We start from the raw sequence: 27,521 nt of genomic DNA, 5'->3' as shown, positions 1-27,521 counted from the left end.
TTTTATGCTAAACAAAGTGGCATTTCCGCTGTCAGGAAAGGCTATTTGGGTGGAAAAGACCCATTTTGCAAAAATGCACTTATCCCACCCTCCTTTCATGGAAATGTGGCCAGACTGTACATGTGCCCCTGGTTTCTCATAGCTTGCCTCCCAGGCTTTGGGGATAACTGAGTCCTGTGGTCACCGTGTCACCAAAACGACCATATGCCTCACTCAGCTCCCTGCTTCAGGCTCTCCAAGGTACCAGCCTACTCTGGCACCAGCCTGCTCAGCTGGCAATCAGCTTTGCAGGCAGTGCAGCGTCTGGGTAGCAAGTTTAACAAGCCAATGGCTTGGGAACCCGAGGAAGGTATTTTGTTCAGAGTAACTGAAACACTCCAACATGTGTGTTTTTCTGAATGAAACACTACTGAATTTCCATGAAAAGTTGCAAGGTTTTGGCTTTGCAACTGAAACACACTGAAACTACTCCCTGGACTGACAAGTGTTCAAAAAAGAAGGTCAAGCTCCACATCTCAGCAGTATGAAGCCACGCACCAGTCAGGTGCCTTCTTGTAGAAGGCCAAACTAGGGGATCAGTCAAGCCCCATAGCCAAAATCCCCATTACAAACCTTCTCAGCCCGCAGTCTTCTCCAGATACAACCAACTTGTGATTTCCACACTACTTGGACCAGCCACCTTCTTATCAGAGGAGGATTTTAGCTGGAGCAGAGGTCTAGCCAAGGCCTGTGCAGTTCCTCAGTTAGTGCATGCTTTGTTTGCAGGGGTTAAACACTAACAGATCTCATGCACACACATTACACCCGGTTTAAATGTTACTCTACGTGCCCTGATACCAAGAACATTTACTGGGTCAAGCACAGACCCCAGGTACCCTCTCCTTTAGGTGATCCTTAATGTTACTAAAATCCTGATGCTATTTATTTGACTCATCAAGAAAGAAGTGGCTACCCTGTGGGGGCACAAGTTTGACTATATCCCTGATGAAGAGACTACCAAATCTTACAGACTCACCTCATCCAGACTGGCAGACAGCTCACTCTGTTTGGAGAAGAGAAGGAAAATACAGAATTAGACTAGCTTTCACCCAGAGCCCACTCTAGGGCTTGCAATTGCTTGCAACAGAAAGCAAGAGAAAAATGGGGGCGGGTGGGGGGGAGGGTTGAGAGAATGAAGAAGCTAGCTCCTAACCACATCTGACGTCTCGCTGAGAACATACATGGGTAAACACATGCCCCAGTGCCACATCTTCTGTGCACAAGCTCTGCTCACCCCTCGCTGTCCTTCACGCCCTCCAGATCATAGAATCATAGAATCAGTGAGGTTGGCAGGGACCTCTGGAGATCATCTAGTCCAACCCCCCTGCTCAGCAGGGTCACCTACAGCATGGTAGACAGGGTTGCATCCAGGCGGGCCTTGAAGATCTCCAGAGAAGGAGACTCCACAACCTCTCTGGGCAACCTGTTCCTGTGCTCCATCACTCTCACAGGGAAGAAATTCCTCCTGCAGTGCACCTCTGCACCACCCCAGCAGCTCCTTGAAATGGGCTGAGACCAGAGCATGTAAGGTAGGAAAGCACCAGGGTTTGTGCGTGCCTGGTTTGCTTCACATCAGGAGGGCTTCTCACAACCTTCAAGGACACTTTTCACATTCCTGCCTCCCCTCTAGGAAGGGCCCCAGCTCCACAGTTACTATTAACTTTTTATCAGTTAGTGCCTTTGCTCATCAGGGCAGGAAACGTGCCAAGGAATGATATCTGGGATGGGTTTCGTTTGCCCAGGCTCTCCGCATGGAGACGGCCCTGTCCCAACTGCCTCCTGGAGGTGGAAGCAGCGGGGCTACAGCTGGCATCCACGCGGGAAGCTGTGCAGGAGCATTTGTCAGAGCTGGGACTCAGCAGCTCTGCAGATTGGGGGCCAGAGCGGGTGGTACGAGGGGCCCGGGACACGAGGGTGGCATTACCTCGAAGCCAGGGATGTGATGGACGGCCGGCTGTGGGGAACAAACACACTTTTAGTTTGCATTCGCTGTCGGCATCTGGGGCAGGGGGGTCTGCTGGCCGCCGCAGCGCCCCGACCTGTGCAACGGCCGAGCCTGCTGCTTTGCAGGGCTGCTCCTTCCCTGACCGCCGCGCAGGAGCCTCGTGGACATGCAGAAAGGCTCATCCCTCCCCGCCCCTGGGCAGCAGCTCTTAACCCCCCCTCAGGAGCACGGTGCACTACGGGGAGCATCCTCGCAGGAGCAGAGCTGAGACCCACAGCGCTGGGAGGGCGGGGGGGGGCTGTAAGAGCCTCCTTCCCCATTAGCACCTCGGAGCTGGGAGGAAGAAACCGGAGGAGAATTAGCCCCCGCCTCCGTGCGCGGAGGCAAATCTGGGCAGCAGCCAGCCCCTGCAGCCGGTGGAAAACCCAGAGGTGAAAAAGGTGTGTGTGAACGGAGACAGTGAGGGTGGGGAGCTAACGAGAGCACGCAGGGTACGAAGAGGAGCCTCTCCTGCCTGGGCTGGCTCCCAAGCACAGCCTCGCTCCCCTGTGGCTCATTGCATGAACAGCCAGCACCGAGTTCGGCCGCCTGCTCGAGCTCTCATAAATCCCCTCCGGAAATTAATTCTGTGCTCTGAGCAAAGGGCAGCGACTCGTGGCCGAATGCGTCGGGCTCTTTGCACAGCGCGAAGGTGCCAAGGCTCTGAGCTAAGCGCCGAACCCGGCCAGGCCAGCAAAGCTGCAAGCGGCACCTCCCTGACGAGCAGCCCCGCCGCCAAGGCTTTGCTCTGCACCCAGCCTCGCCCCTCCAACGCTGCGAGATGCCTCCTAGCACCCGGCTGCTGCAGCCTGCGCCAAATCTCGCCGCCTTCCTCTGGCAAAATCAAGGACAGGCAACTGGAGAGCTGCTCCAGCAAGCTGAGTCCAGCCAAGCACAACACAGTGCCCAGCAAAGGTATGAGCCTGCTGGGTCCTGAGATACCCCCAAGGGAAGAGCTCGGCCCCGCAGCCGCAGGTGGGACGAGGAGCTCACCTTCTCTCTCTGAATCAGCTCGAAGGCAGCAAGCAGCTCGCCGACGTTCCTGTTCGCCTTGATGACCGGGTACCAGGAGAGTCTCGGCGAGCGCACCATGCTGGGCTTGCAAATGCAGCGCCCCATGAACTCGTCTGCGCCCTGAAAGGGGATTGCAAGAGTAAGGGGGTTTCTGACCGCCCTGGGGAGTTCGCCCCATCTGCGCCCACCTGCATCACTCAGCCAAAGCTCAGGTTCAGTGTCTGAAACTATTACATGATCAGTTCAAAGAAAAGATGAAAGATTCAGATTTTCAAGTCTTTTTCCTCTAACTACTAGGGCTAGAAAGGCACTTTTTTTTCCTTTCATCTTGCATTTTGCTTCAACAGAAGATGAGTCCTATGGTTTCACAGAGCTTCCCAGAACATCAGCTCTGAGTAAAACATTAAGCACCAGCAGCTCTTAAGAGACCAGTTCACTGGACTGAAACTGGCTTCTCAGCTGCATTTGCTGCTTTCTTCTGGCATCTTTTAGAGGAGGAAAGGTAGAAGGAGTTGGGAGCCAGAGTCCTGGGCAAGCTAACAGCTATGGGCTCCGTTACAGAAGCATAACAGAGTGCTCTTACAAGCACTGAAATCCCTCCTGCTCTTGTGACAGGCGACAGTCAAGCTTTTCTAGCAAGGATCCAGGATTACATCATCTCCCCCCCCCCCAATGACATCACTACAAGGCACTTTGGATGCCTTTGGGCAGCTGCACAAATAACAGTGTCTGCTTCCATGACTGCTTTAAATCCTGTCCTGACTTCTCCCCTCAAAGAAATATAGTCAATTTGACTACTCTGCAAAATATGATGCAGTCACAGCTTTGGTAACTAAAGCATGGCCATCAAGGACATCAGTGGCAGAACTGTATGCAGAAGTTATAGCTCCCATATTTATCACATCTGCCTTCGGCACACTCACACCCCAAGGGTCTGGCTTATGCCGACACACTTACGTAGGTGTCGTGGTCATATATTTCCACTACGATGTTGGGAGGGGAGTCAGACACATTCTGGGGGTCCCCAAAGATTTCTATCTCATAGAAGATGAGTGTCTGGTCCCAGGTGGGGTTCAGGGTGTTCTTGATCACCACCGTCTTCTGGCTTTGGTGGAGAAAGGAGACGATGGCATAAGGATCTGCAAGAGATGTTAGACAAAGTGTTAAGGATGAATTAGAGCTACCAGTCTAAGGAGAAAGCAATTAACAGTGTCATATAAGGGCCAGCAGCCTTGGGAGCTGAGTCTTTTAAAAACAGCAATGGCATTCCCACCACATCCAAGGCAACTCCAACTGAAATAACCATCTCCTTTGGAGGTCAAGCATCTTCCCATGGTCCTTTGCTGCTAGAACTACTAAGGGGCCCAACAGGTCAGCAGATAACTTGGAGTAAACACGCATGTAAAGATACGCTGTCGTCAGCTCTGCCATCAACACAGCTCTGGCAAACTCCCCATTTATTCCAAGTAATTCAGTCTCCTGAGATAGAAAATGCTGAGGATGAAAGTATTTGTAAGATGCTTTGAGATTTGGGGACGAAATGGGGGGCAGCATACACCCAGATCTCAAGGGAGCAGTGCTGTGCTCTGGACATGAAGTGGTAGTTTTGAATCCCATACGAACTGGGGCTGGCAGGGTCCTTGAGAGCTCATTTAAGCTTCCTGCATGGTCCTAGAGGGGAACAGCTCTGCTACGTTACCTCAACAGACAGTGACATAAGAACATAAGCAGAGGGTAGATACTGGGTCATCTCCACAGTCCACTTCCCCATTACCCTGTCTCCAACTGTGGCCATAAGCAAAAGCCAGGGAAGAGAATAAGGACAGGCTCTCTGATGCTTACCCTAATACACCAGTTATTTTCCGCACTGGTACTTCCTGAGCTGGATGTGATGTCTATAAGATTAGTAACCCCCTCCAGAGGTTTGTTTTCCATGGACTTGTCCTGTATTCCTTGAACCCCTTTCCTGCCCTGCACAGACACACACTGTGTCCTTGGTGAGGATTTGAAACTGCATGAAAAACCACCTCCTGATGTTTGCTCCGGACTTGACTTCTGCCACCTTCCTCTGAGGCTCCCCAGCTCTTGCATTAGAAGGGAGAAAGAACAGTCCACCCAATCCATCTGCACCAACACACTCAGAGTTCTGCAGGTTTCTATCAAGCCTTCCCTAAGTCATCTGTTTTTCAAGGTGAAAAGTCTCAGCCTACCGAGCTGTTGCTCATACAGAATCATTTCAGACCTCTGCTCATTTCAGCTACCTTGGGGGACAAGACAGCCCACACAGCTTCAGCTTCAGCTATTTACCCATGCAAAAGCCCATGGCTGCTTCCTTTCTTTAGAAATCTTTGTTAAAGGAAACCTTTTGGAAAGTCAATGAGACCGTATTAACCAGAGCAGCTCTAACCCTCTACGCCTCTGTGTATCTCCAGTTGATGGAGACTCTGTGACCTGCCCCAGCCACATCTCCCAGCACTTCAGTGCTGTAGCATTAGATTCCCTCGCTGGCCAACTTGACCTGTTCTATCCTCGTGACTCCCCACCCTGTCTACCAGGACTGAGGTTGTACAAACGGCTCATCTATTGGCTTAAGATGTGGTTTGTGCCTCAGGCCACTTGCTGGCAGCCTTGTTGACTGACCCAAGAGCAACATGGAAGGTCAGCTTAACTGGCCACAACATTCCCTCCCGGCTTTCCAAAAGATGACTTTACCAAGACGAGTGTTTCCGACTTTACCAAGACGAGTGTTTCCGTGGTGGTAACGCAGCTGTCTTCCAACACAGCAGAGAGCACAAACTGTGTCCACAACACAATACCCTTCCTCAGGAGGTGCACGGGATACTAGCACTACACAGCCACATGGGTGCGCAGGGACTTCAGGTCATGTCCTGCTGTGAAGAGCAGAGTCTGGAGAAGGAGGCTGCAACGTTACAGCCTCCTTCCTGGGATTTTTGACCATTCCAGAAGGCTCAAGAGCCAAACACGCTGCCAGAAGCCAGTCAGTATCCTCATGTCTCAGCCCCTCCATGCGAGCTTCAGCAGCCTTTAGGTCCTGGGGAGGAATGCTAGCTGCCAGTACTCTCAGTTATGCCACCTGGCCTCCAGCTGCCACACCAGATGGCTCGAGGTCTCCCATGGGGTTGGTGTGTCATATCTGCCAGCCTGGTGCAGATGTCTTAGGTACTCCAGAGTGCCTCATTAGACCCTGTAGTTAGGCACTGATTTGGGCCCAAGGTATCTTACCCCTGACTTGGCACAAACCCAGAGGTTTCTCACTGTGAGGCAAAAGCAAACAGTGAGAAGTGGTCTCCTTTAATAAGCAAAGCAATTAACACAGGAAGCCTGAAATCAATTAACAGCAGAAACATGAAATCCAATTCCTCTCTAACACCTTCTCTCCCAAACAATGTCAAGGAGCCAGCAGCCGGGATCGAGCCAGCTTTAGCAGCACTCCAAGAAAGGACAGGCAGATGGCAGAACTCAAACTGAAGGCTGCTTGAGGAGCTCAAAACGTGTTGTAGGATATCATAAGACCCTGCAAAGACTAAACACCTTTTATTACCCGGTAATGTCTACTGGCCCTTGCTGATCCATCTCCTGGGATCAGCATGCCATGATTACTGTATCTCATCTGCCTGGCCCCCAGCAGGCCATGAGAATGACCATCTACCTACAAATCCTAACCTCCATGGTAACAGGAGGCATCATAGGCCTCATCAGAAGGATGCGGGCCACCTTCCCCGCCTGGCATCCCGCATGCCATGCCATTGCAAAATGTCAATATGCCAGGCGTTGAGGTCAACTAGCGCCCAGAAGGGTACCAGCTGGGTCACCCCAAAGCCAGTCCTTACAGAGCTGCTGAAGGCTGAGAGCACAGATAGCTTTATACCAGGAGAAAACCAAATCCTATCTAACCTGGGCATGGAGGGACATCACCCTGCCACCTGAAACAGGGCCTGGCTGGGCAGGGAGGCGGCCTCCAGGCTCCCTCCCCTCTTCCAGGGGTAAGGGCAGCGAGGGGAGGTTATTTTCTTTCTTGGCGCCCAGGCTGAAGCAGACGTGTTTAATGAGCCGGGGCTGTTCGCAAGGTGATCGGCTGCAGAGAGCACTATTCACGCTGGGAAGAACCTTTTCCACTTACGCGCTTTTTTCCAGTAAGGAGAAAGCAGAATGCGTTACAATAAACAAAAAAACCATGGATTTGGATTTGCTTTTTCAGGTTTTTTTCTTCTTCTTTTTAAAGGAGGCCTCTATAAAGCCCCTTTGTTTAGACCCTCGTGTGCACAGAAGGTTTATTTTTATAACTGTGTAAAGCCCCCTTAATGAACTCCTTTATGCTTTGTTAAGGCAGTGGAGATCACAATTCCACATTGTAACATGTTGTTGCTCATGTTGTCCTTGGCTGGGTTTTTCCGAAGGAAGGGACTCCCCTCCCCGCTCCACCAATCAGGGCCATGAGATCACCCCTGTCCCCACCGCTTCCAACAACAAACCCATTGTGGAGGTGGCGGGAGCAGGGATTGCGCTGGATGCCGACCCTGGGGCGTTGCTTGGGTGCTCTGCACCTCTCCAGGCTCATCTGCCCACCCACCATCCCTCACGTCCTCTGCTTCCAAATACCCCGAAATCCCATCCCAGGGCTATCAGCTCCGTGTTTACCCATGCAGATGATACCTGCCAATGCTCCCTGGCCTGGGACACATGGGATGGCCTCGCAGGGATGCAGGAGTCCCTCCCACCCACAGCAGGGTTGCAAAGGGAATGGGGCCACGGGGGTTTCTCCAGGCGCTCCAGGGATGCCAGGACCTGCCAGCATCCCAGATGCAGCCCTGTCTCCCAGTGATGGCCCTAGCTAGTCCTGTGCAGAGCAGCAAACCAACATTCACCGACTCCAGCAGCCCCTCGTGCCACTGCTCCCCACTACAAGCCAGCTCTAGCTCCAGCTTCCTCAATGACCCTTTTGCATTGCCCCAGCTCCTCCTCCAAATTAGGAGGAAGTAGCAACGTCCCCATTTTCCTGCTTCCTCACCTGAAAATGACACTCCTGAGTGTTAACTGGCATAAGCAGTAGAGGCAGCATCAGTCACGAGGACCAAAGAGCCGTGTCCAAGTAGGACCACACAAAACTCTGCTCTGAGAGCTCGGAAAGGGCTGTGAAAAGCTGCCAGTGAGCATAAGGAGGCCCATGGGGTGGCACAGCCCTCACCGAGCTCCAGCTCAGGTGTCTGGGCACATGGGCTGCCCAGGTGGGACAGGGCTCCACTGAGCTCCTGCCCCTTGAGGTCGCCACATGGGAATGGAGGACCATGCTTGGCATCTCCCTCCAGCCCCCACGGCCATGTGTCTGTCTCTGCTGTGAACGATGCACTCCTAAAACCAAACCACCTTCACTGCGAAGCAATCACAAAACAGCCGAATGGACAACGTGAGGTGTCTTTTTCTAACTCAGTTCCTAAGCAAGAATGTGAGCTTTCTTTGCTGAAACATCTCCTCCACCACCACAAGCCAAATCCAGCCTGCGGGAGACGCTTAGCAGAGACAACATCCACCACATCAGTTAAAGCGGGGCAGTTTTTTAAATGACTGAAAACAGGTACTCGTAAGGGGAAGCACTGGGCTGCTTCAGCTCGTTTTGGAGTTATCAGTTGCGCTGGAGACATGCTTAGCACCATGGAAAGGCTCCTCACTCAAACCACAACACATCCTTTTCTTCCCCTGGGACTAGATTTTTTTTCACCACAAAGAGGCATTTTTTTTTACAATTCAGTCTCAAGGAAGTATGGTCCAGGTGTCAGCTCCATCAAGGAACCCCCCATCCCCCTAGCCTTTGATTCCCAGCCCCCTCGCAAAGTTTCCAGGGTGGATAACAGAGAAGCTGCCCTAATTTAATGTTTGGCAGTGAAAATAAATATGAACCATTCTACAGATTTACCACTGTCAAGTATTTTCTTTTCCAACCTTTTTTTCAATCAATTCTTTCATTCACAATAAACAGAGCGCAAGAAAGAGTCTCCCTACTGGGAACGGCCCCTCGGCGCACGGCAAGCCCAGGACCGTGAACTCCCGGCTCGTTTTGCAGTGAGGAAGAAGAGAAGGGGGAGGGAAGAGGGGTGTAAAGCAGGCGATGGAAAGAATGATGTTCTTATGTTCTTTCTTCATCCTGTTTCAGCACGCGCTGATTTTGTGCGTTCCCTAGTGTTTTGTTAACACAGAAGTTCACGGGCCAGACTCAGAGGAGGAATTCCCTTTCAAAACTCCCTCGGCTCTGCTAAGCAAACAGAAAAGGGAACGAGAGAAAGGTTTGCCGGGAGGAGAGAAAAAGCCGAGACGTTGAATCTCCTTGCAGCTCCTATGTGATAAATAAATCAAACGGACCCAGCACCTCTCTGGAGAGGTTATCACTGCGACACGGGCTGCAACGGCAGCTACCGAGAGCCCTTGTCCCAAACTCCGTCAGTCTGCACACCCTCGGCCACCACGCTCAACGCAAACCCGTCCCACAGGCGCCGAATCCCTCAAGCATTGCCGAAGCAATACTATCCGGTGTGGACAGACCGACATGCCAGCCCACAGGTCCTCCTCCACCTCTTGGTCCCCATGCCAGCACCTCTCCATAGCCCTGGAGCCACGCTGGGCCCACTGCACCTTATTCTGGCCTCAGCTTAACCAGGGAGTCCTACTAAATGGAGAGGTCTTGCTCTTCCACCTTCAACTGCCCATAGCTGCAGGGTCCCACTCCTTCCCTCCAGCTGGGTCCAGCATTCAGCTTGCGGACCCAGTGGGACACTCTCCCAAGCAAAGGGACCGGTCTGCCACAGCCTGTGGAGATGCTGCTGTGCCAGGCAGTGTCCTACAAAGTGATGGAGTGACCTCAGGGCACCATCCTGCCATACCTAATCCCAAAACTTGCTTCGCACTGCTGCCAGAAACCACCATCTTGTAGCTTCATGCACCCCAAGGTGCTCAGGGACTGATGCAGCTGCCAGCAGGGAGGATCTGGAAGGTGTTTTGCCATCATAAGGGCTTTAGCCTCACAAGGACTTGTCCACAGAAGGACATTAGGCTTCCTTAACAGTTTTCCCTGCCAGAGATGAGCTCCCCAACCCTGGTGCTAAGCATGGGATATCCTCTTCCCTGAAATGGGCACAGGACCTGGGTAGCCTCCCTCCTGATCTCTTCCCCAAACCACATGACAAATCACCTCCACAAACCCTAGAATTAAGACTCCCATTCCCCTGTTCTGGTCTTGCTGTGTAAGGTCAGGCAAGAACCCCACCAGGATCTGACCAGATGCAAAAAAAAGGCTGGATGCTTTGCACACGCACCCGAACAAAAACTTCATGAGGTCACAGGAGACGGTGCCCAGAGGCACTAATTACACCCTCCCATCCATTTTCATTTTTCTAAATACTTTGCAGGCAGAGACTAGGGCTCTGCCACACTCTCCACCATCGCAGCATCAGTCCAGAGCCTTCCACCCACTCCGCATGCATGCGGCTCACAGGCTGCACGGGGAGAGACCAGAACGAGGCATTCTGCCACTGTAAATATCCCTGCCCTTCGTTTTGTTTTTATTTGTCGTGCCCCTGAGCCATCCGCTACCCAGCCTTGCCACTGGCTTTCAACATCACCTCGGGTCTGGAAGAAGGAGCTATTAGCAAAGCAAACAGCCTCTGACTCACGACTGACCTGGGTAACTTGTGGTTTCTGCTTGGTTTCTCATTTAAGAGTTTCTTGAAACTCTGATTCTTCCACTGATAGGAACTGAACTACTAAACAGGTTTCCTTGGGAAAACCTGTGCTTCTCTTTTCTGGTACAGATGTAGAGCAATCCTCATTTTACATCAATAAATACCCCCAAAGTCCCGAAATTTGCGTTGTAGACTCCTCCACTCCCAAGCATTCACTACAGCACTAATCAACTGCAAATACACATCTGCATAGGCATCGGGCTTACCTGAAAAGCTGTCCTTATCCATGGCGATCAGATCCCGAGCTTGATACATATAGCAGCGGAGGTGATATCTGTTCCCATCTGTATTTCAGAAATAGAAATAGTTAAGCAGGATTTTGACTGCTTAACCAGCACAAGAGCTTCAGTCCTTGGGTAGAGTCCAGGGCTCCTTGCACGTCAGTAGGTGGATTTTTATCCACCACCACCATGCTAGCGTCCGAGGGGAGCTTGGCTTAATCCTCCCCATGCTGACAGCTCTTACCTGCCTGGCAAAGTCCAGTGCCCTGAGCACATCAGCGATTCACAGAAAGACAAACCTTGCCCCATTCTTGTCCCCCCACCTCTTCCCACCCATCCGCACTCATGGTGAGTAAAAGGACAGGAAATGTTCAGCCAAGGAGTCCCACAGTGGACATCTCATGATCGCAACACCAGGACTTGCTACGTGGGAATTTCGCCCTCCTTACAAAGACTTACAGTCAAAAATGCAGGAAATAGTGGGTCTGTTGACACCAAAACTCAGGGTAGAGACAGATTTGCCATCGTCGCTCTTGTCATCTGTCACTCCCCCCTGCAAGAGAAAGTAACATGATGTCAGTTGGGTCAGGCCCCTCTGATTGGCCCAGAGTCCCTCGCTGCTCTCCCAAGAGGAGCAGCCACAGCTGCCACCAGTGGCTGGGGCTCCCAGTGGCCAAGCCATAATGGTGCTGGGCTGCCCGGCTGTGTGGACAAGGGTTAAGGGGAACAGTGCACACCACAAGGACTTGGGGCTGAGCTTCTCACAGGGCACTGGGCTGGAGTCTCTGGGTTTACTGGGAGCAAAGAGGTTCAACTAAAGGAAAGAAGGCACTGCCTTGTCTGACTCCCAGGACACCTTTCCACACTGACATCCAAGAGAGCTTTGGGCTTCCAGCAGCTATGGTTTTCTAGCAGCCTGGGAAGTTCACGCTCTCCTATCCCTACAATTGGAGAGATGACCTGGATCCCAATTCCTGCTGGGAGAATAGGAGCAACTACGTGGACTCAAGCTTCTGGACATCCCTCTGCGTTGTACCAAACCCTGGGTCCCACTGATCCCAGCCCTCCAGGCTGGGGGGGCTGATAGCTCAGAAAATAGAGGCTACAGGCCCAGCTCCCGGAATTGCTGCTGGTGCAGAAACCTCAAGGTGCCCTGAGGATGGAAACAAGCGTGGCGAGCGTAGACAGTTCAGGCAGCCCTGGCTCAGCCCTCCCTGCCAGCACAGCCAACAGGTCCGCAGTCCCGTTCTGCCTCCCATCGTTTCACCAGGAGGCTGTTCACCAGCACAGGAGAAAAGCTACACCAAGAAGCAGCCGGTTGCATTGCCCTGCTCTTGGGGTAGAAGGCAGCAGTTAAAGTCATTTCACTAAGTCTCCCTGTGAGTAAAATTAATGGAGTACGAACTTTGTTAACAGTGATACAGATGGTGTCAAATGCAGTGAAATACTCTATTTGCTGCTTGAAAGCAGTCTCATCCGACCTTGGCCAACACTCTTTCCTCTTCTTGTTTTTGCGTGTGAGAGCAGGCCTTTTATCACCTCCTAATTGCCATATTTGACTTGAAATATTTAGTTGCAGGAAAAGGAGCAAAAGATAACTTCCTGACTAGTGTAAATCTGATCTCTAAATATTTTCAATTATCAAATGTTAGACAGAGACAGTAGGGGTATTTAAAAATAATAAAGATAGGGAAGGGACGGGAAGGGAAGGGAAAAAATAGGTCTGGGATGGAATTTCCAGAGCCCTGAGCTGCTCGGTCCCAAAAAAGTGTCAAGAACTTAGATGGTCTGAAGAGCCCTTTTTGCCTTTCCAAAACGCTCCACGGCAGGAATAGCAATTACCGTGACATTGTCTGCAGAGGAAGCCCTGGGGTTTGCGGTGCACTATATTTATGACAATTAGGTCATGCCGAGTTTTTTAAAGGCTACCTCCAGTGTTCCTGTTTCTTTCCTCCGTCTCCCCCTCCCCAAAGCCTCCCCCCCACCCCAGGGCCCAGGCTCCCTTCTCCTCCAGAAGAAGGCAGAGCCCTGGCCTGCATCTCAGGAATGCGCGGGGAACTGAATAGCTCCTCAGTTATTTTTATGACCTTTCCACCAAACGGCCAGCCTTGCCTGGCATGCAGCCTGCAGTCTGAAAACATCACACGGTAAAGACCTCCCCGAGGTGCTCTGCGCTGTCTCACAGCTGTGCCAGGGCACACAGCAGGCCACCGGTCCTCCCTGCCACCTTGAGGAAGAGGCCATGTCCCTCCTCCAGCCTGGAGAGGAACACATGGAGGAGGCTGGGAGCCAAAAGGACAGCAGTGAATCCTCAAGCAAGGGCTTGGAGACTCTCTAGGTGCATCCAGCATGGGGAAAGGGTGTGGGGAGGTGTCCTGCCCTGAAACACTGTCCTCTTTGATCATGGGCTTAATCCAAATTTCCTGAAGCTGAGGTCAACATCCTCTCCCAACTCATTGGCAACAAGGGGCTTGTGAGCAGAAACCTTTTAGCAGCTAAAGACTGCAAAGCGAGTCTTGGAGAGGGCAAGTTTGGAAAAGGATCTTACTTATGACGATGATTTGACTTTTTGAATCTACAGACAAGATAAACCACCTCCCAAGATCTTCTCCCTTTGTCTTGTTGGTCATGCAATGAGAGTCCACCCAACAGTCACACAAATCTTGGTCATGCAATGCCTGCACGGTGCCTGGTGTTACTTAAGAGTCACGCGCTTTGAACACAGGAGCATCATGGGCAAGAGGCATCCTTAGTCTGGTGACACCCCACTGCTTTCCTCCTCTAGGCTTACCCCTCTGAGAGCTTCACACAGGAATGTGTGCGTGGTGCAAGTGCTTGATAGTTTAGGTGCAAAAAAGGCCACAGCACAGCTACCCCAGATGCTTAAGCCTAGTTGAGATACAGAGATGGCAAGTCCAACCTCTCAAGCCCCAGCGGGCCTGCCCTACCAGTGCAGGAGCATGATGGCATCACACTAGCCAGATGCACCGGCACTGGCACCTCCTCCACCTCATTTAACCTATTTCCCTTTTCTCCTTCAACCTAGGGAGCAGCCGCATTGGTTTAGTCACGCCTGGTGCAGAGCCAAAGCTGAGGAATAAGCACGGATTACCTTAGCTGGCAGAAAGAGGCGAGGTTTCCCAGCCTGGTATGGAAAACCCAAAATCCTCCTCTGGCCAAAGGCTTCCCTCAGCTGATTTTAGGGGAAGAATCAGAAGAAATGAGGCTGTGGCTGGGTTTGCAGCAGTGAGAGAAGGGTTGTGGAACAGCTAGTGGGAAGAACTACTGGGATTTCCATTAGAAACTAGAGGTGGCCTCGAGTCACAGAGCTGATCTCTGGGGCTCCCAGCCATCTCACAAAGGACAGAGCAGTATCTGGGAGTCATGCTGCAGACCTCAGTGCCTCTCTCTTAACAAACGCCAGGGGCGAGTTAGCTGCTAAAGGGCAGCTCTCAGAAAGGCTGGGATGCATCGTCAAAGAGAGGGTAAAACAGGAATAAGCAAATATGATGAAGATGATGGCCAAGTCACCAAGTACTGGGGAAAGAAAGGGTACTCTGCTTATGTGGGGTGGATGGGCAGATGGACAGATGAGGTATAGACAAAAAGAGAGGAGTACGTAAGCTGGGAACAGCACCACAGTGCTGTAAAATGTCCTGTCATGTTGGCTCAAGGTTTCAGGTATGGACGGGAGTGCTAAAAGCCTTTTGCACAACTTAATTCTTGGTCTCAAGCTCCCATCACTTGATTTTGATCTGCCACAGGAAGCAACGAGCTCTAGACATTTTGTGAGCATGCCCATGGCTGGAGACCTTTAAACTGAGGCAGAAGATATCTGAAGATGCTTTGAAGAGGACAATCCTGTATTAGCTACTCACTGGTTTTTGCCACCTTATTGGTAAGCTTTTATTACAGACCCACCCTGGCCACAGAATAACAGAAAAAAGAGCAAAAAGCCTTCAAGAAATCATCTTGCCCTTCTCATTTCCACAGTCAATTAAGTTCTGATTCCATCCTGAGAGATGATGGTCCAATCTGCTCTTGCAGACTTGCAGTAGGAATCTCCCTCCCCTCCTCAGACCACCTACTCCTGGGCCTCACTCCTTACTGCTCGGAAGCTTTCCCCTGTATCCAGTTCCCTCTGCCACACTATGGGTCCACGGCTTCTTGTCCTCTTATCCTTTTTTCTTCACTGCAACAGCTTTTTACAAACTTGCACTACTGCCACATACCTCTCTAAGTTACCTCTTAATTAAATAGCCAGGCTTCCTCATTGGTCTTCCCTGGACCTTCTCTAATTGATTTGCACTGTTGCAAAGCTGTGTTCATAGCTGGGCAAAGTCCTTCATCTTAGATCCTACTAGGGCTGGTTAGAGGGGAAGGATTACTGCATATATCTTGCAGGATATCCTCCTGGCTACGTGCCAGACACTTGGTGGGCTTCCCTACAGCTAGAGACTTTTGAAGCCAGGCCGAAGGGTGTTCAGTCTGCAGTCTGCTTTCCACACTCCACAAGAACTCAAGACTTGTGCAAATCTTCCCATCCCTTTCTGCACAGTTTTTGACCAGCCATTTTCCATTCTATCCAGTAAGTCCAAAACTTCAAGCACCCAGTCTGCTCCCTTACCATCATAGGCAGTTTCAACTCTTGAGGTCTGACGGACCTGCTGGTGAGAAGTCTCTGCTCTTCCCACTTTCCTGTCTGCTCAACATTTACAGTGGTCCTAGCTAGAGTCAAAGACTCAGTGACACACAGCTAGGCATCAAAAGCCGCCTGTTAAGCAAGTGCCCCAGGTTCTCCCCAGTCTTTTCTACTGTCTGTGCAGAGCATCTATAACACCAGCCCAGCAGAATGGCTAGGTAAACCCGAGAGCTCAGAGGGAGCAAAAACTGTGTCCCTTGTCATGAAACGAGGGCAGAAATTCCAGTCTGTGCTGCAATGGAAGATGCCAAGTCATGGGCAAGGCCCAGGCCAGGGCGATCATGGCAAAAGCAAAGAGGATGGCCAGAGGAAGGGGGCATTGTCCATGAGGAACCAGCAGTCACTGGCTAATCCTGAGCAGAGCTCTTCTCTGCAGGCACTGTCTAGATTGCTCTGCCCTGAGCAATCTAGCGAGCAAGGTGACAGTGTCCCACAACGTGGGTGGCCACAGGAAAACTCCCAAGGACGGTTCAGAAAACAGAGCACCTTGGTAAGAAAAGAGTCTCCTTCCACTGCTCCCCTCAGGGTCAGCGAGTCTATGGTAGGGAGAGGCAGGAGAGGGGAGGATGAAACTGCTTTGCATGAGCGGGGAGCAACTTTGGAGGTAGTTTAACCAGTCCCAACAGGAACACTAAATCACTGAGGCTGCAGGCAAGTGCCAAGGCAGCAAAACCTCAGCATCACATGGCAAACCGAGCCCTGCCAGCAGAAGTGATGGGCCCAGCTTCAGGCAGCTCTGCCCCGTGAGCAGCCAGAAAGGCATGGGAGCAGGGAAATGGGAGCGCTCTCGGGCTGCTCCCATTGCAAGATGAGGCAACGCGGCCAGGGGAGAAGAAGTCCCTGCTCCCAGTTCTTTGGAGCTGGGGAAGGATGGAGTGTGTATCAGCTGTGAAACAAAACTCCAGAGCCCTGGGGAGCTCTCTTTCTGTGGAAACTGCTTCCCATTCATCTCAGTGCTCCTGACCAACACAGTTTGAGCTGGCCTTGCCCAGAAGATGACTTATTCTCTCTTTTCAGAGCTTATTCCCAAGCCTTCCATCTCATGCTGACCTCATGCAAGGCTTGAAGGGGTAGATTCAGACTGGTAGCACTTCTGCACTGGGATTTGCCAAGAAAGTGTCAGAGAGATGGTCACCAGCTCCTACTAAACCCCATCAGCAGCTGGGTGACCAGGATCCTTCCTGAGCACCCCCAGCTCTTGGTGCTCAGGATGTTTTCAGTCTTAACACCAATACAAGAGAGACATGGAGCTACCGGAGTGAGTTCAGAGAATGACTACCAAAGACAATGAAGGCACCGGAGCATCTCTCATACGAGGAAAGGCTGAGAGAGCTGGGCCTTTTCAGCATGGAGAAGAGAAGACTTAGGAAGGAATTTTATCAACGTGTATAAATATCTGAAGGGACGATGGAAAGAGCATAGGGCCAGACTCTTTTCAGTGGTGCCCAGCAATAAGATGAGAGGCCATGGGCACAAACTGAAACACAGGTAGTTCCATCCGAACATAAGGAAAAACTTCTTTATTATGAGAGTGACTGAGCACTGGACCAGGTTGCCTAGAGAAGCTGTGGAGTCTCCTTCCTTGAAGATATTCAAAAGCTGTCTGGACAGTCCTGGGGAGCCTGCTCTAGGTTTGAGCAGAGAGGTTGGACTAGATGATCTCCAGAGGTCCCTTCCACTCTCAACTATTCTGTGATCCTGTGATTTTGCAGCTTAGCAGTGCCAGAGCAACACACACTGAGACTCAGCTGCACCTCAGAGAAGACAGAGGCCCAGAAACCCCAAGGATCATGTACACGTTCTTGCATCCAAGACACATTCCTTCTGGTCATGTTTGGTATTACCTTCCTGTTGGAAAACCACCCTTTCAAACAGCTCAGGGAATTAGCACTAGGGGTGTTGGCTTGTTCTGTCTGACTTTCTCTTTCATCCTCCCTCTGCTTTAGTTTCCCTGAACCGCCTTATGGCTCCTCTGTTGGACGAACTTCGGGCAAACCATGCCACAACCACAAAATTACACAAATGCCTTTCATGGGGAACACAGCCGATAACAGGAATGAGATGGAGCAGACAGGAGGGGCTTCAGGAGGCTCCAGGAACCCGTTGGCTTGCCTGTGACAGCCCTGGCCTGAGGCCTACATAAAATCAAAGCTCGGGGATGCTTCAGGCTCTCTCTCCCGAGATGTCTATTCCGCCTTACTGTGCTTGGATTAGACTGCAGCAGCTTGAACTCTGGGTTCTGTTCAGTCAAAGTCCTCTTCCTGGATTCTGCTTTACTGATACCTCATCCTATGAAAGCTCCATCCCTCTGCCTGAGTTAAAAAAAACATGGAAAATAGACACGGTGAAAAATTATCCTGGGGGAGATATTTGCCCAAGACTGGTTAGAAAACAAGACACTCACTTCCTTTGGCAAGGCTGTACCATGGACAACAACTCCCCATCTTCAGTATCCACTCACGTTTTCCCTTCCTTGGCACCATTTTACCTACCACTCTTACTTCTGCCCTGCCGGGTCCCACTGAATTCCTCCTCCTTGAGGCTCCCTTCCTTGCAAACATGTGCAGACCAGCTTCCCCCAACAGGAAAAAGCCCCAACAGGAATTTTGTCTGCTTGACTTCGCTCCAAAACGTGGAGGGCCGTATGACGCACTGCCTGCGTTTGCTGAGTTGCCTTAGAAGGCCAAAGACTATAACCAGGCTGCAACGTGACTTTCGGCAATGACCTCATCCACCCCCAACCCTGGGGTTATGGTGGACAGAAGACCATGAACAGAAGATCAACCTTGCACATGTCCAGAGGTCTGGGGTTTCTGGATGGGAGACACTATGTAAATATAGGTATTACTGCGGGATGAAGCATCCTGAAAAAATATTTAAGTCATTCAAGCAAGAGATCTAGCGAGAGAGAAGAGCTGAAAAGGCATGAATCTGCAAAACCAGAAAGTATGGCAGGATCATTTATAAAGCAATCTGCAGAAAACCAAGCAACCACAGAGAATGTGGCCAGTAACCCCAAAATATGAGGGCATCGAGGCAAGCCAGAATGACCTACTGCGGATGGGAATTCAGAGCGGCGAGCCTGAGGGTTTGGAGCGCTTGCTGTGTCTCCAAGCCAGCCGCCGGGCTGGGTGGAAGTCACCTGCTGGACTCCCCACAACCTGCTCCGAATAGCTCGGCTCTGAGAAGCGGGACCGTGCCCTCCCTCGGCACTGCCAGAGGCATCTAGGCACAAATATGCAGGAAGCCCAGCCAGAGACAGAAGCGATGCTGGGAGGGAATCATCTTCCCACGTGCGAACAGGAGCTCAGCAGGAACAACCTGCCCCAGCCGCGCTGGAGCCAGGGCTATTGCACAGATTCGCGATGGCAGCACCTGGCCCCTCTAGGCCAACCTCCTCGCCAAGGACATCTGCCCCGGATTTGGTATTCCCGCAGCGATAGCCTCCCTCCGTGGCTCTCCTCTGCATGATTCACCCTTGAGTTGTCACACTTATTGCTCTTCCCACCTTGCAATACCATGTCGCCCTGCCAAACTAGGGTTCAGCTCTCAGAACTGTCACGGTCCTAGAGCTGCAGGACTCGATGCTCTCCAATGACTGTTGTCACTGGTGACCTTGTCTGTAGAGGCCTCTTCTTACGCTTTGCTGAGATTTAAGCAGCGAAAATTTACGTCTCAGACATTTGCTTGGCCTAAGGGAACTGGATGTCTGCACTCGGGATGCTGTATAGGAGCAGCAGCATTACTTAGGGGCAGGGCTCGCTGGGGAAGGGGGAAGGCAAGGCAAGGCAAGGCAGACCGAATACGTTTTCTAGCGGAATTGTTTCCAGTCAGGAAATAAGCAAATTTGGCATAAAAGCAAATGAGGGATTTGGGAGGCCAGTAAGAATTGGACATTGATACACTAATCAGCATGGTTAAGAAACGCTTAAAAAACAAATATGCAAAGCAGGTAACATCAGGCCTAAAAGGCTTGTGGGGGCTGAGGGTTGGAGGGGAAATTTTCTGGATGCAGGTAAGCACAGGAGCAGCCCCCCGGCCGCAGCAGCTTTTGGCTTCTGCCACACATTAGCTTATACCTGGGGACGTGCTTGGGGCTGACACCCCTGCACAGCAGCCGAACTCGCAAACTCATTTCATTTGCAGGCTCGCGAACACGAAACAAATGCAGAGCTGGTGCCGTTAGGGTCCAAGCACAGCGGGCTGGGCCTGGGGCCCGGACCCCACTCGCTGCACCGCAGAGCGCTTGGCTTCAGCCCCGCAGCGGGAGACCCCCAAGCGGGGCCACCAGCACCTTGCACAGGGGCAACCGTACAACGGTTTTGCAAGCGGCTCTGACACCCCGCACGGGAACGCGCGCCCCTGGCACCCTCAGCACGCAAGCGTGTATATTCAGCAAGGAAACAGGCGTGCGCAGGACAGCCCAGGCTCCGCGGGCGGCGAGCAGAGCTCGCCCCACGCGAGCACCGCCCGCCACCCCATCTGCAACGGGCGACAAGCGACATCGGTCGGCGGCCACTCGCGGACATCTCGTACCTTAGCGCTGGCCAGAATAAACACGCAGCCTTGGGGGGAGGGGGGGGAAATCGGTACGGGTTCCCAGCGAAATGATCAGCGAAGGCTCCTCAAGAGCCTGTGCAAAGGGTGGAGCCGAGACACGGAGGGACAAGGCGTCTGGCCGAAAACGGTAACGTAAGCAGGCCTCCGAGTCACGGGGCAGAGCCCAGGCGTCCTGGCTTCAGCCTGCTCTCGCCTCCTCGGGCCGAGCAGCGGTTACGATTCCCCGCGGAAAAGGCTGGCGCGATCTGCGGGCGTGCAAAACCCCCGGCGTGACCGAGACCCATCGCTGCTAATCTCAGACGTCAGACGGAGGGGAGGACAGCGTGGGGCACGGAGAAGAAAAAGCCAAAGGGGTGGGGGGGGGGGAGGCCGATAATAGGGTCTTTGTGCTGCTGTGGTTGGTTCTCATTTAGCTATTGGAAAAGCCAAACGATTATGAAATCCAGCGTAATAAGAAAGCCAGAGCATTAGTTAAACAAATAACGGAAGGTCGAGGCAGCAGATAACGCGGTTTTCTCCGAGCCTGATCCCCGGTACGGGAATTGGGTGGATTGATGCATTCTCCAACCTGCTCTCACCCCTCGAAGTAGTTATTGCAGAAGAAAACACGGACAACCAAGTAAATCAGTGACCAACCTGTCCTTAGGAAGGGGCTGATCCGATCCGGGGGATCGCAGCCACCGGCCTCGGTGACAAAGCAGGAAGGGGCGGTGGTTTTCGGGAGCAGATGAAACCCCCAGGCTGCCTCGCGCTGCCCTAGGAGCGGCGAACGCGAGCGCGGGAACCCACCAGTGCCCCCTCCAAGGCGAAGACGGCGGCCGCCCCGGTCCGCTCCAGCGGCTCCATCCGGCGCCTCCAGCGGCGGCGGCGGAAGGTGTCCGTCTTGCGGTACTTCATGTGGAAGCGCCAGCCGAAGAGCGAGGCGTATTCCCAGCCCTCGCCTTCCAGCTCCTCCCGCTTGTGCTGTGGGCAGAGACACCGGAGCCGTGGGAAAGCAGCCGGAGCGGACCAGGCTGCAGCAGCCCCCATGAGCAGAGCTCGGCGAGGTGCTGCAGGGAGCTCCTGGCTTTCCAACTTAACTAGATTAAATCGGGATTTAGTCCTTCATCTGAGCCCTGGGGCGAATTCCACTTCGCCAAGGGCCTTGCTGGGCTGCAGGATGCCCATTTGGGGAAGGACAGGGACCTGCCCACACCTGGGCAGCACCATCACCACCCCCTTTCCCCACGGTGCCCTCCCCATGTGCCACCATCTCTGACCTCTCCTAGGGCCAACACAGCTCTGCCACCAGCCTGCAAAACCTAGGTGACCTCCTCTCCATGACCAGGAGACATGAGCTTGTGAAGGTGCCTTTTTCTCCAGGCTTCCCTGGAGGCAGGTGGCAGACAGGGACCTCCCCAGGCCACTCATTTCCCTTTGGCAAAGGACACTATGAGGCCAGGACATTTCTGCTCTGCTCTCCCTAACTGTCTGCAGCCCCTTGGGGCCATTCCCACAGACCCTGCATGGCAGCAGTCTCCCATGGTTTCCATGCAGATTTGTCCGGAAAAAGACAAAAAAAAAAAGGGGGAGGGGGGGAGGAAATTTGCCACGGAGGAGAGGAGACACAGTGGCAGTGGGAGACACTGACAGTGCTGCTGTGGCATCTGCAGTCCAATTGCACCACCTAGAGGGAAGCCGGGCAGGGGACAGACTAGGGACCTGTGCCAGCAACAAGTCCTGGTCTGGTGGAAACTCTGTGCCCCAACAACGCAGCCGCAGCCAGGAGAGCATCCCCAGACAAGCGGGCTCCACCCGCATCCCCGGCCAGTCCTACCTTCCTCATGGCCTCCATCTGCGTGAGGTCCCGGCGGCGGAGGCGCACCCAGCGCCGGCGCCGGTTGGTGTGGTACATCTTCTCAGCAGGCACCCAGGCCTTGGGCTTGCGGTCCGGGGGGATGGTGATGCCATATTCCCAGCCTGGGTGAGAAGAAAACACTTAGGTGAAGATGAGACAAGCAGCTGCTGCTTGGCCTGCCACCAGGGACTTCTCTTTATGTAAGCTCCGGGTTGGAATAGTTTTAAGAGCCAGGGTTGTTCTCCAGGACATGGATATAATGTTCTTTCCAAGCCTGTTGGCCCACAGAGATAAAAATCTACTAAGGCTAACAGACTCTGGGGAGGCCCAGGCGATGGAGCCACAGTGCCAGTCCATCAATCCTGGACCAATGGTCAAATTGTGACCATTTTGGATGCTCTCTAGTCTGAGGCTTTCTTCTTGAAGGTGTCCCTAAAGAACAGCTCCCCTTTGCTCCACGGTGAAAAGGACATGCCCTTGCAGTTGCCCACCCCGCAGCCTTGACCAGAACTGGAAGAAGGGTGAGAGTGTCCCCAGGGCACAGTCCCGACCTTTGCAGCCAGTGGGGAGGCTCATGTGGCCACAGAGGGTTGAGATACCGCTCATGGTGCTGCATGGGACCATGCAAGAAAAGGCCCGGACAGGCAGAGTAAAGGGAAGGAAACAGCATGGATACCTAAAAACTCTGATACCTTTCTCATCCACAGCTCTGTTGAGGTCGGTGTCCCACTCTATATCTTCCCATTTCCAGCCTGGAGGACACTCGATCTCATCTTTATGCAGCACTTTCTCTCCATTCTGCAAGACACAGCAGTGTTTTTATCAAATCATGCCCAGCAGGTCCCCACATCTTCCCTGAGCCCCCCAGGGGCTCGCTGTGGCAATGGCCTCACGCTCCCAGTCACTCCTGCCTGCTCTGTGCTGCATCAGCTTCCCAGGACCATTTGCAGACCAGCCCTGGGAGGCAAGACCTAGCAAGCAGCTTGGCACAGCCCCTCTCCTCGCTAACCCCAGCATCTCATGGGGCTTTTGGGAAGCATCTCAAATCAGAGCTGCTGCAGCAGCTCTAGGAGAAGCTGTTTGGGGGCAGCACTCAAGGAGGCATCTGCCTTCCTGATGGAGAGTGAATGAGGCCCTGATCCCTCCCCTGCAAGGAACCTGCAGATTGCAAAAGGACCTGCTGACCTTTGGCAACCTGCCCCTTTTCCCAGTGACCCCACGGTACACTGTGCTATGAGACCAGCACCCTCCTCCTGGTGCCCCTCGTCCTTACCACGTCCGTGTAGGCATCTGTCATGTGGATCCACTGGCCCCCGGGCAGCCGGACCTGATTCTCGAACACCTCCTCCACAAAGCTCAAGTGACCAGCATCCACGTCGTGCAGCAACCTGCAGCCCCAGGGACATGCAGCAGCCTCAGAGGGGCCTGTTACCCTGCCCGCACACTCCCACCTCTCGGCTGGAGGCTGCCATCTCATGTCCATGCAGCACCCAGCATCCTGGACCATGGCCCAGTGTGGAAGCACCAGCGCATCACACTTTGCACAAATGCCCAGCGCAGGCACCGCGCGTTGCATCAACGCCATCGTGCACCAAGGACACGGCATTCAGAAGAGCCAGCAGTGCAGCTGCCCAGCGTGCCAAGCCTCCAGCCCCCCGTTTTGGGTTCCCTCGCCACCAGGTCGCTGCATTTGCTCAGCCTGTTGGGACACCTGGGGAAACGGTGCAGCCCACCCACACTCAGGGCGTCACGGTAAGCCACCACTCACGTCTTCTCCGGGCAGATGAACCAGTCCCCGGCCCAGGTCCAGCCTGCGGAGGGCCGGAAGCTGTCCTTGGGCAGCTTGATCTTGCCAGTGACATCGGAGTATTTGGGGTAAGTCAGGCCAGTCGTGCCCCAGTTCCCGACCAGCGCCAGTTTGGTCTGGTTCTCGTACTGAGATATCAAAAGCAAAGACATTTTTGCATTAGCAGCAAGGTGAGCCAGATAGCAGGACAGAGACCCTCGGATATGAAAGACTGAAATCAGTGCAAGGCACGTGAAAAATCCCTTCCCTCTTGGATTGCTCCATCCTGAGCACACACCTCCTGCAAAGACCCAGCCCGCAGGGGAGAGCAAAGCCCCGTCGGGCTGCAAAGCCGGGAGGGGAACTCACAGTTTCGGCGAAGACGGAGAGCTTCCCTTCGGCGTACTGGTTAAACTCCTTCTCATCCACGGACAGCCCGAACCAGAGCTGGACCCGGATCTGGGCTGGCACCCTGGGACCCATCGCCTCCTCCTGCGGGTACTGCCAGAGACGGAGCCCCACGAAGGGAAAAAGCAGCCTGTCATAAACGCAAACGCAAAGAGCCCCCTCCTCGAGGCACGCTACGGCCCGCTCGCTCCTTCCGCGCCGCAGACGGGTGGGGAAACTGAGGCACGTGGCGCGGAGGCTGCCCGCACCCTGCGGCGGTGGCGGGGTGGGGGGGATGCTGGACCCCGCACGCGAGCCCCAGCACGGCACCGACACGTGCTCAGCGCTCAGGTGACCTTCGAGGCTAAGACACCAAGACCAGCCAACATACTTGAACAAAAATAGCAAAAAACAAACAGGGAGATGTCTTGCTGTTTTTTCTTCTCCCTCACTTACTCTTTCCCTCCTCCCCCCAAAAAGTGATGCTAGTTTTCCATCCAAATCTAAATAGCAGTTGAAAAAAAAAGAAAAAAAAAAAAAGAACTCATTTTGATTCTTTTTCTGCTGCCAGCTAGGCTTGGATTTGGGGGTTTATTCAGTTTATTTCACTTTATTTTTTTAGAGCTTGTTCAGCACTAATTGTCTGCTCCCAACCTGGCATGCAGCAAAAGGCCAAAGAAATATCATTTGAGATGCGAGAAATGCTGTAAAGTGCCTGGCAAAAAAGGCCACGGCTTAAATTTCCTGGGGTGGCAGAGGGTCAGGAATTTTAAAAGAGCACAAAATAAATTAAAAATCAAAATTAAGAGAGAAAAATGTGCTGTCTTGGCCAAATCATGTTCATCTTTGCTGCTCTGGCACTCACAGGAGATAATCAAATATTCATGGGGATCTAATTCAAGTCTTTCTGTGGAAGAGGAATGAAACCCCACTACCACCCCTTTACAGGCTTCCCTGCTCCTCCTCTATTTTCTCGTTCTTTTTTTTTTTTTTTTAGAGGAAAGCATCTTAAAAATAACTCTCCGCGCATGCACGCGTCTCCGTGAAAAACCACCGTACTTTCAGAAATATGGTCTGCAGTTTCCCACAGTTCTTGCCGCAGCAGTTGGCGACGTTCCTGGAGAAGAGGACCTGGTGGGCTGGCACCCGGGCGTACGCCACGCGCTTGTCTCCCTGCAGCATCCAGATCACTATGTCTGGCAGGCTGTTCTGGGGCTGGAAAAAAAAACAGGTTTGCAGGCAGACGTTACTGCTTTTGGCCTGCTCCGAGCCGTACGGTGATTCGGTGCAAAGCGAGGCTGAAAAACGAGCCGCGCGGCAGGATCCCACCGGCCCCCGGCACAGGACGAGCAGCCCCAGGAGCTGCTGGAGAGATGCTCCAAACCAGCCGAGGGTAAGACCTGGGCTTGTTATTCTCACAACCGCTATCCCCAGGGACGTTTCAAAGCCCCAGTTAGGAGACCTGGGTCGTGCCCCACCAAGCACTGAAGCAAAGACACCCACAAGCACCCCAAGCTGCAGCTCCTAAATCGCAGCTCCGAGTGGGGGATCGAGCCACTGGGCTAAGCCCCCACGGCAGGGCGCAGCGGCGCTCCAAAGCCTCGCGCTGTCCCCGTTCCCTCTGGGCAATCCCGGTTGCAGCAGCGGCAGCGAGCGTACGGGGACTCGGTCTCCCGCTGCTGCCGCTCCCGTGCATCCACGAAGTCTGGAGTCAGGCTCCGGGCGCTTCCTCGTTGAAAGAGGAAAGTCTCTCGCAACACCGCCTTTGGAAAGGATCGCAGAGCCAAAGGCTGGTGGCTTCTGGCACGGCGCGATTGCTTACTAGTTGCCCCTAACTCTCCCGTCCCTCCCCTGCGGCTGCCCCTGCCCAGCTGCACGGGTTCAGAAGGAGCTGCCACAAGATCTCCCGACGGGGTCGGACAGAAGACGACTCCCGCGAGGCGAAACCCCCCTTGTGCCAGCACCACGCCAGCATTACCTCCTCAGCCATGGCCTTCAGCCGGGAGAGCCAGTCCTCCGCCTGCTCCAGCGCCGCCGGGAGGCTCGAGTCGTCGTGCTTTATCTTCAGAGCCGCCTTCGCTATCTGCTCCAGGTTGGTACTGCGGAAGCGGTGCAGGTGCTGGTCCAGGTGGGTGCTGGCTGGCTTCCCCACGACATCGGGCAGCGGCTGGCTGCAGGGAACGGAGACGCCGGCGTCAGCAGCCTACCGCGACCCTCGCCCGCTCTTGGGGTTTCATCGCGGTTTTTTTCTTTCAAGGAAGTTCCCGGAGAATTAACAAGCCACCGAAGACGCGTTTAGGGAACGAGGAACTGCCAAGAGCAAGGAGCTTCAAACCACACTTGCAGCCCTCGCACGCCCCGGCCAGGAGGGCCGAGGCAGAGCCACGGCGGAGCCTCGCTCGTCTCACCGCACACGCTACGCGCACACACGTGCTTTAGTTAAATTGATTCAAGCTGTCGGGTAAACGTTACAGAGCTCCAGGAGGATCTTCGCTGCGCTAAGCCCTTTGGGGGGGTTCGTGTAAAACGCAGTGGTTTGCAACGCTGCCGTTATAAACGCTGGAGCTCTGTTTGAACAGAAACAAATGCGCAGCTAAAATAAAACGAGGACGCAATTCCCCGTCTCCTCTGGGCAGTTACAAGCCTGTCGTCCCACCTCGCTGCTACAGAGTGAAATGCAAAGGATGAATGCACATGTGAACGGACAATTTACTAACTGGTTACGTGCTCCCTTGATTCAGTAAATGCCACGGGGAGGGTGCTGGCTTTCATGAGCTCCAGTAAAGCCAGAATTAAGGAAGTCTCTGTGCTCCCATCGTTTTCCAGGTGCCAGACCCCACGCAGCACAAAGGGAAGGCCAGATTAAGCAGGCAGGTCTTCCCTAGGTCCAACATCCAACCTACCACGGACGTCCTACCTATCACAGATGCCTTGGACAGTGTTGGGTGCCTCCATGCAGAAAGCTGTGCTGAACCCCTAAAATCCGCAGTTTTACCTCTTGGATTTGCAATTAAGAAATGAGATACTTTGAGGATCCCTTGTCTGAGCTTAAATCGTATCTCCAAGACAGATGAGCTGGAGCTGTCTAGCACAGGAGGACCTGTCACAGCAGTCCTAATTCGCAAGTCCTTAAAGCAAACTGTACCGATAGAGAACAGGAACCCCATTTAAGATGGAAAAAAGAAAAGGGGAGATGTGACATTCTGCACCATAGCCCAAAATAAAGAACATCATGCTCCA

General features: G+C 53.2%; 1 protein-coding gene across 10 annotated transcripts in view; it reads right to left on the bottom strand.

The window, feature by feature from the left end:
• DYSF (dysferlin) overlaps window positions 1-27,521 on the bottom strand; it is a 117,022-nt gene that overhangs the window by 63,952 nt on the left and 25,549 nt on the right. For all 10 annotated transcript variants that reach the window (XM_062574894.1, XM_062574900.1, XM_062574896.1 and 7 more), the window contains 14 exons: window positions 26,260-26,452; window positions 25,341-25,496; window positions 24,264-24,395; window positions 23,877-24,043; window positions 23,382-23,496; window positions 22,801-22,906; window positions 22,088-22,230; window positions 21,061-21,234; window positions 11,469-11,562; window positions 10,995-11,072; window positions 3,995-4,176; window positions 3,017-3,157; window positions 1,964-1,993; window positions 1,016-1,042 (listed from right to left, as the gene is read on the bottom strand). In XM_062574894.1, the coding sequence (XP_062430878.1) occupies window positions 1,016-1,042; window positions 1,964-1,993; window positions 3,017-3,157; window positions 3,995-4,176; window positions 10,995-11,072; window positions 11,469-11,562; window positions 21,061-21,234; window positions 22,088-22,230; window positions 22,801-22,906; window positions 23,382-23,496; window positions 23,877-24,043; window positions 24,264-24,395; window positions 25,341-25,496; window positions 26,260-26,452 (1,738 nt within the window). The remainder of the gene's footprint in view (window positions 1-1,015; window positions 1,043-1,963; window positions 1,994-3,016; window positions 3,158-3,994; window positions 4,177-10,994; window positions 11,073-11,468; window positions 11,563-21,060; window positions 21,235-22,087; window positions 22,231-22,800; window positions 22,907-23,381; window positions 23,497-23,876; window positions 24,044-24,263; window positions 24,396-25,340; window positions 25,497-26,259; window positions 26,453-27,521) is intronic.

This window comes from Rhea pennata, chromosome 4, assembly GCF_028389875.1.
Source record: "Rhea pennata isolate bPtePen1 chromosome 4, bPtePen1.pri, whole genome shotgun sequence".
Lineage (NCBI taxonomy): Eukaryota > Metazoa > Chordata > Aves > Rheiformes > Rheidae > Rhea > Rhea pennata.
The sequence above is the reverse complement of the archived record's forward strand: the minus strand, read 5'-3'. Positions and strand labels throughout refer to the sequence as shown.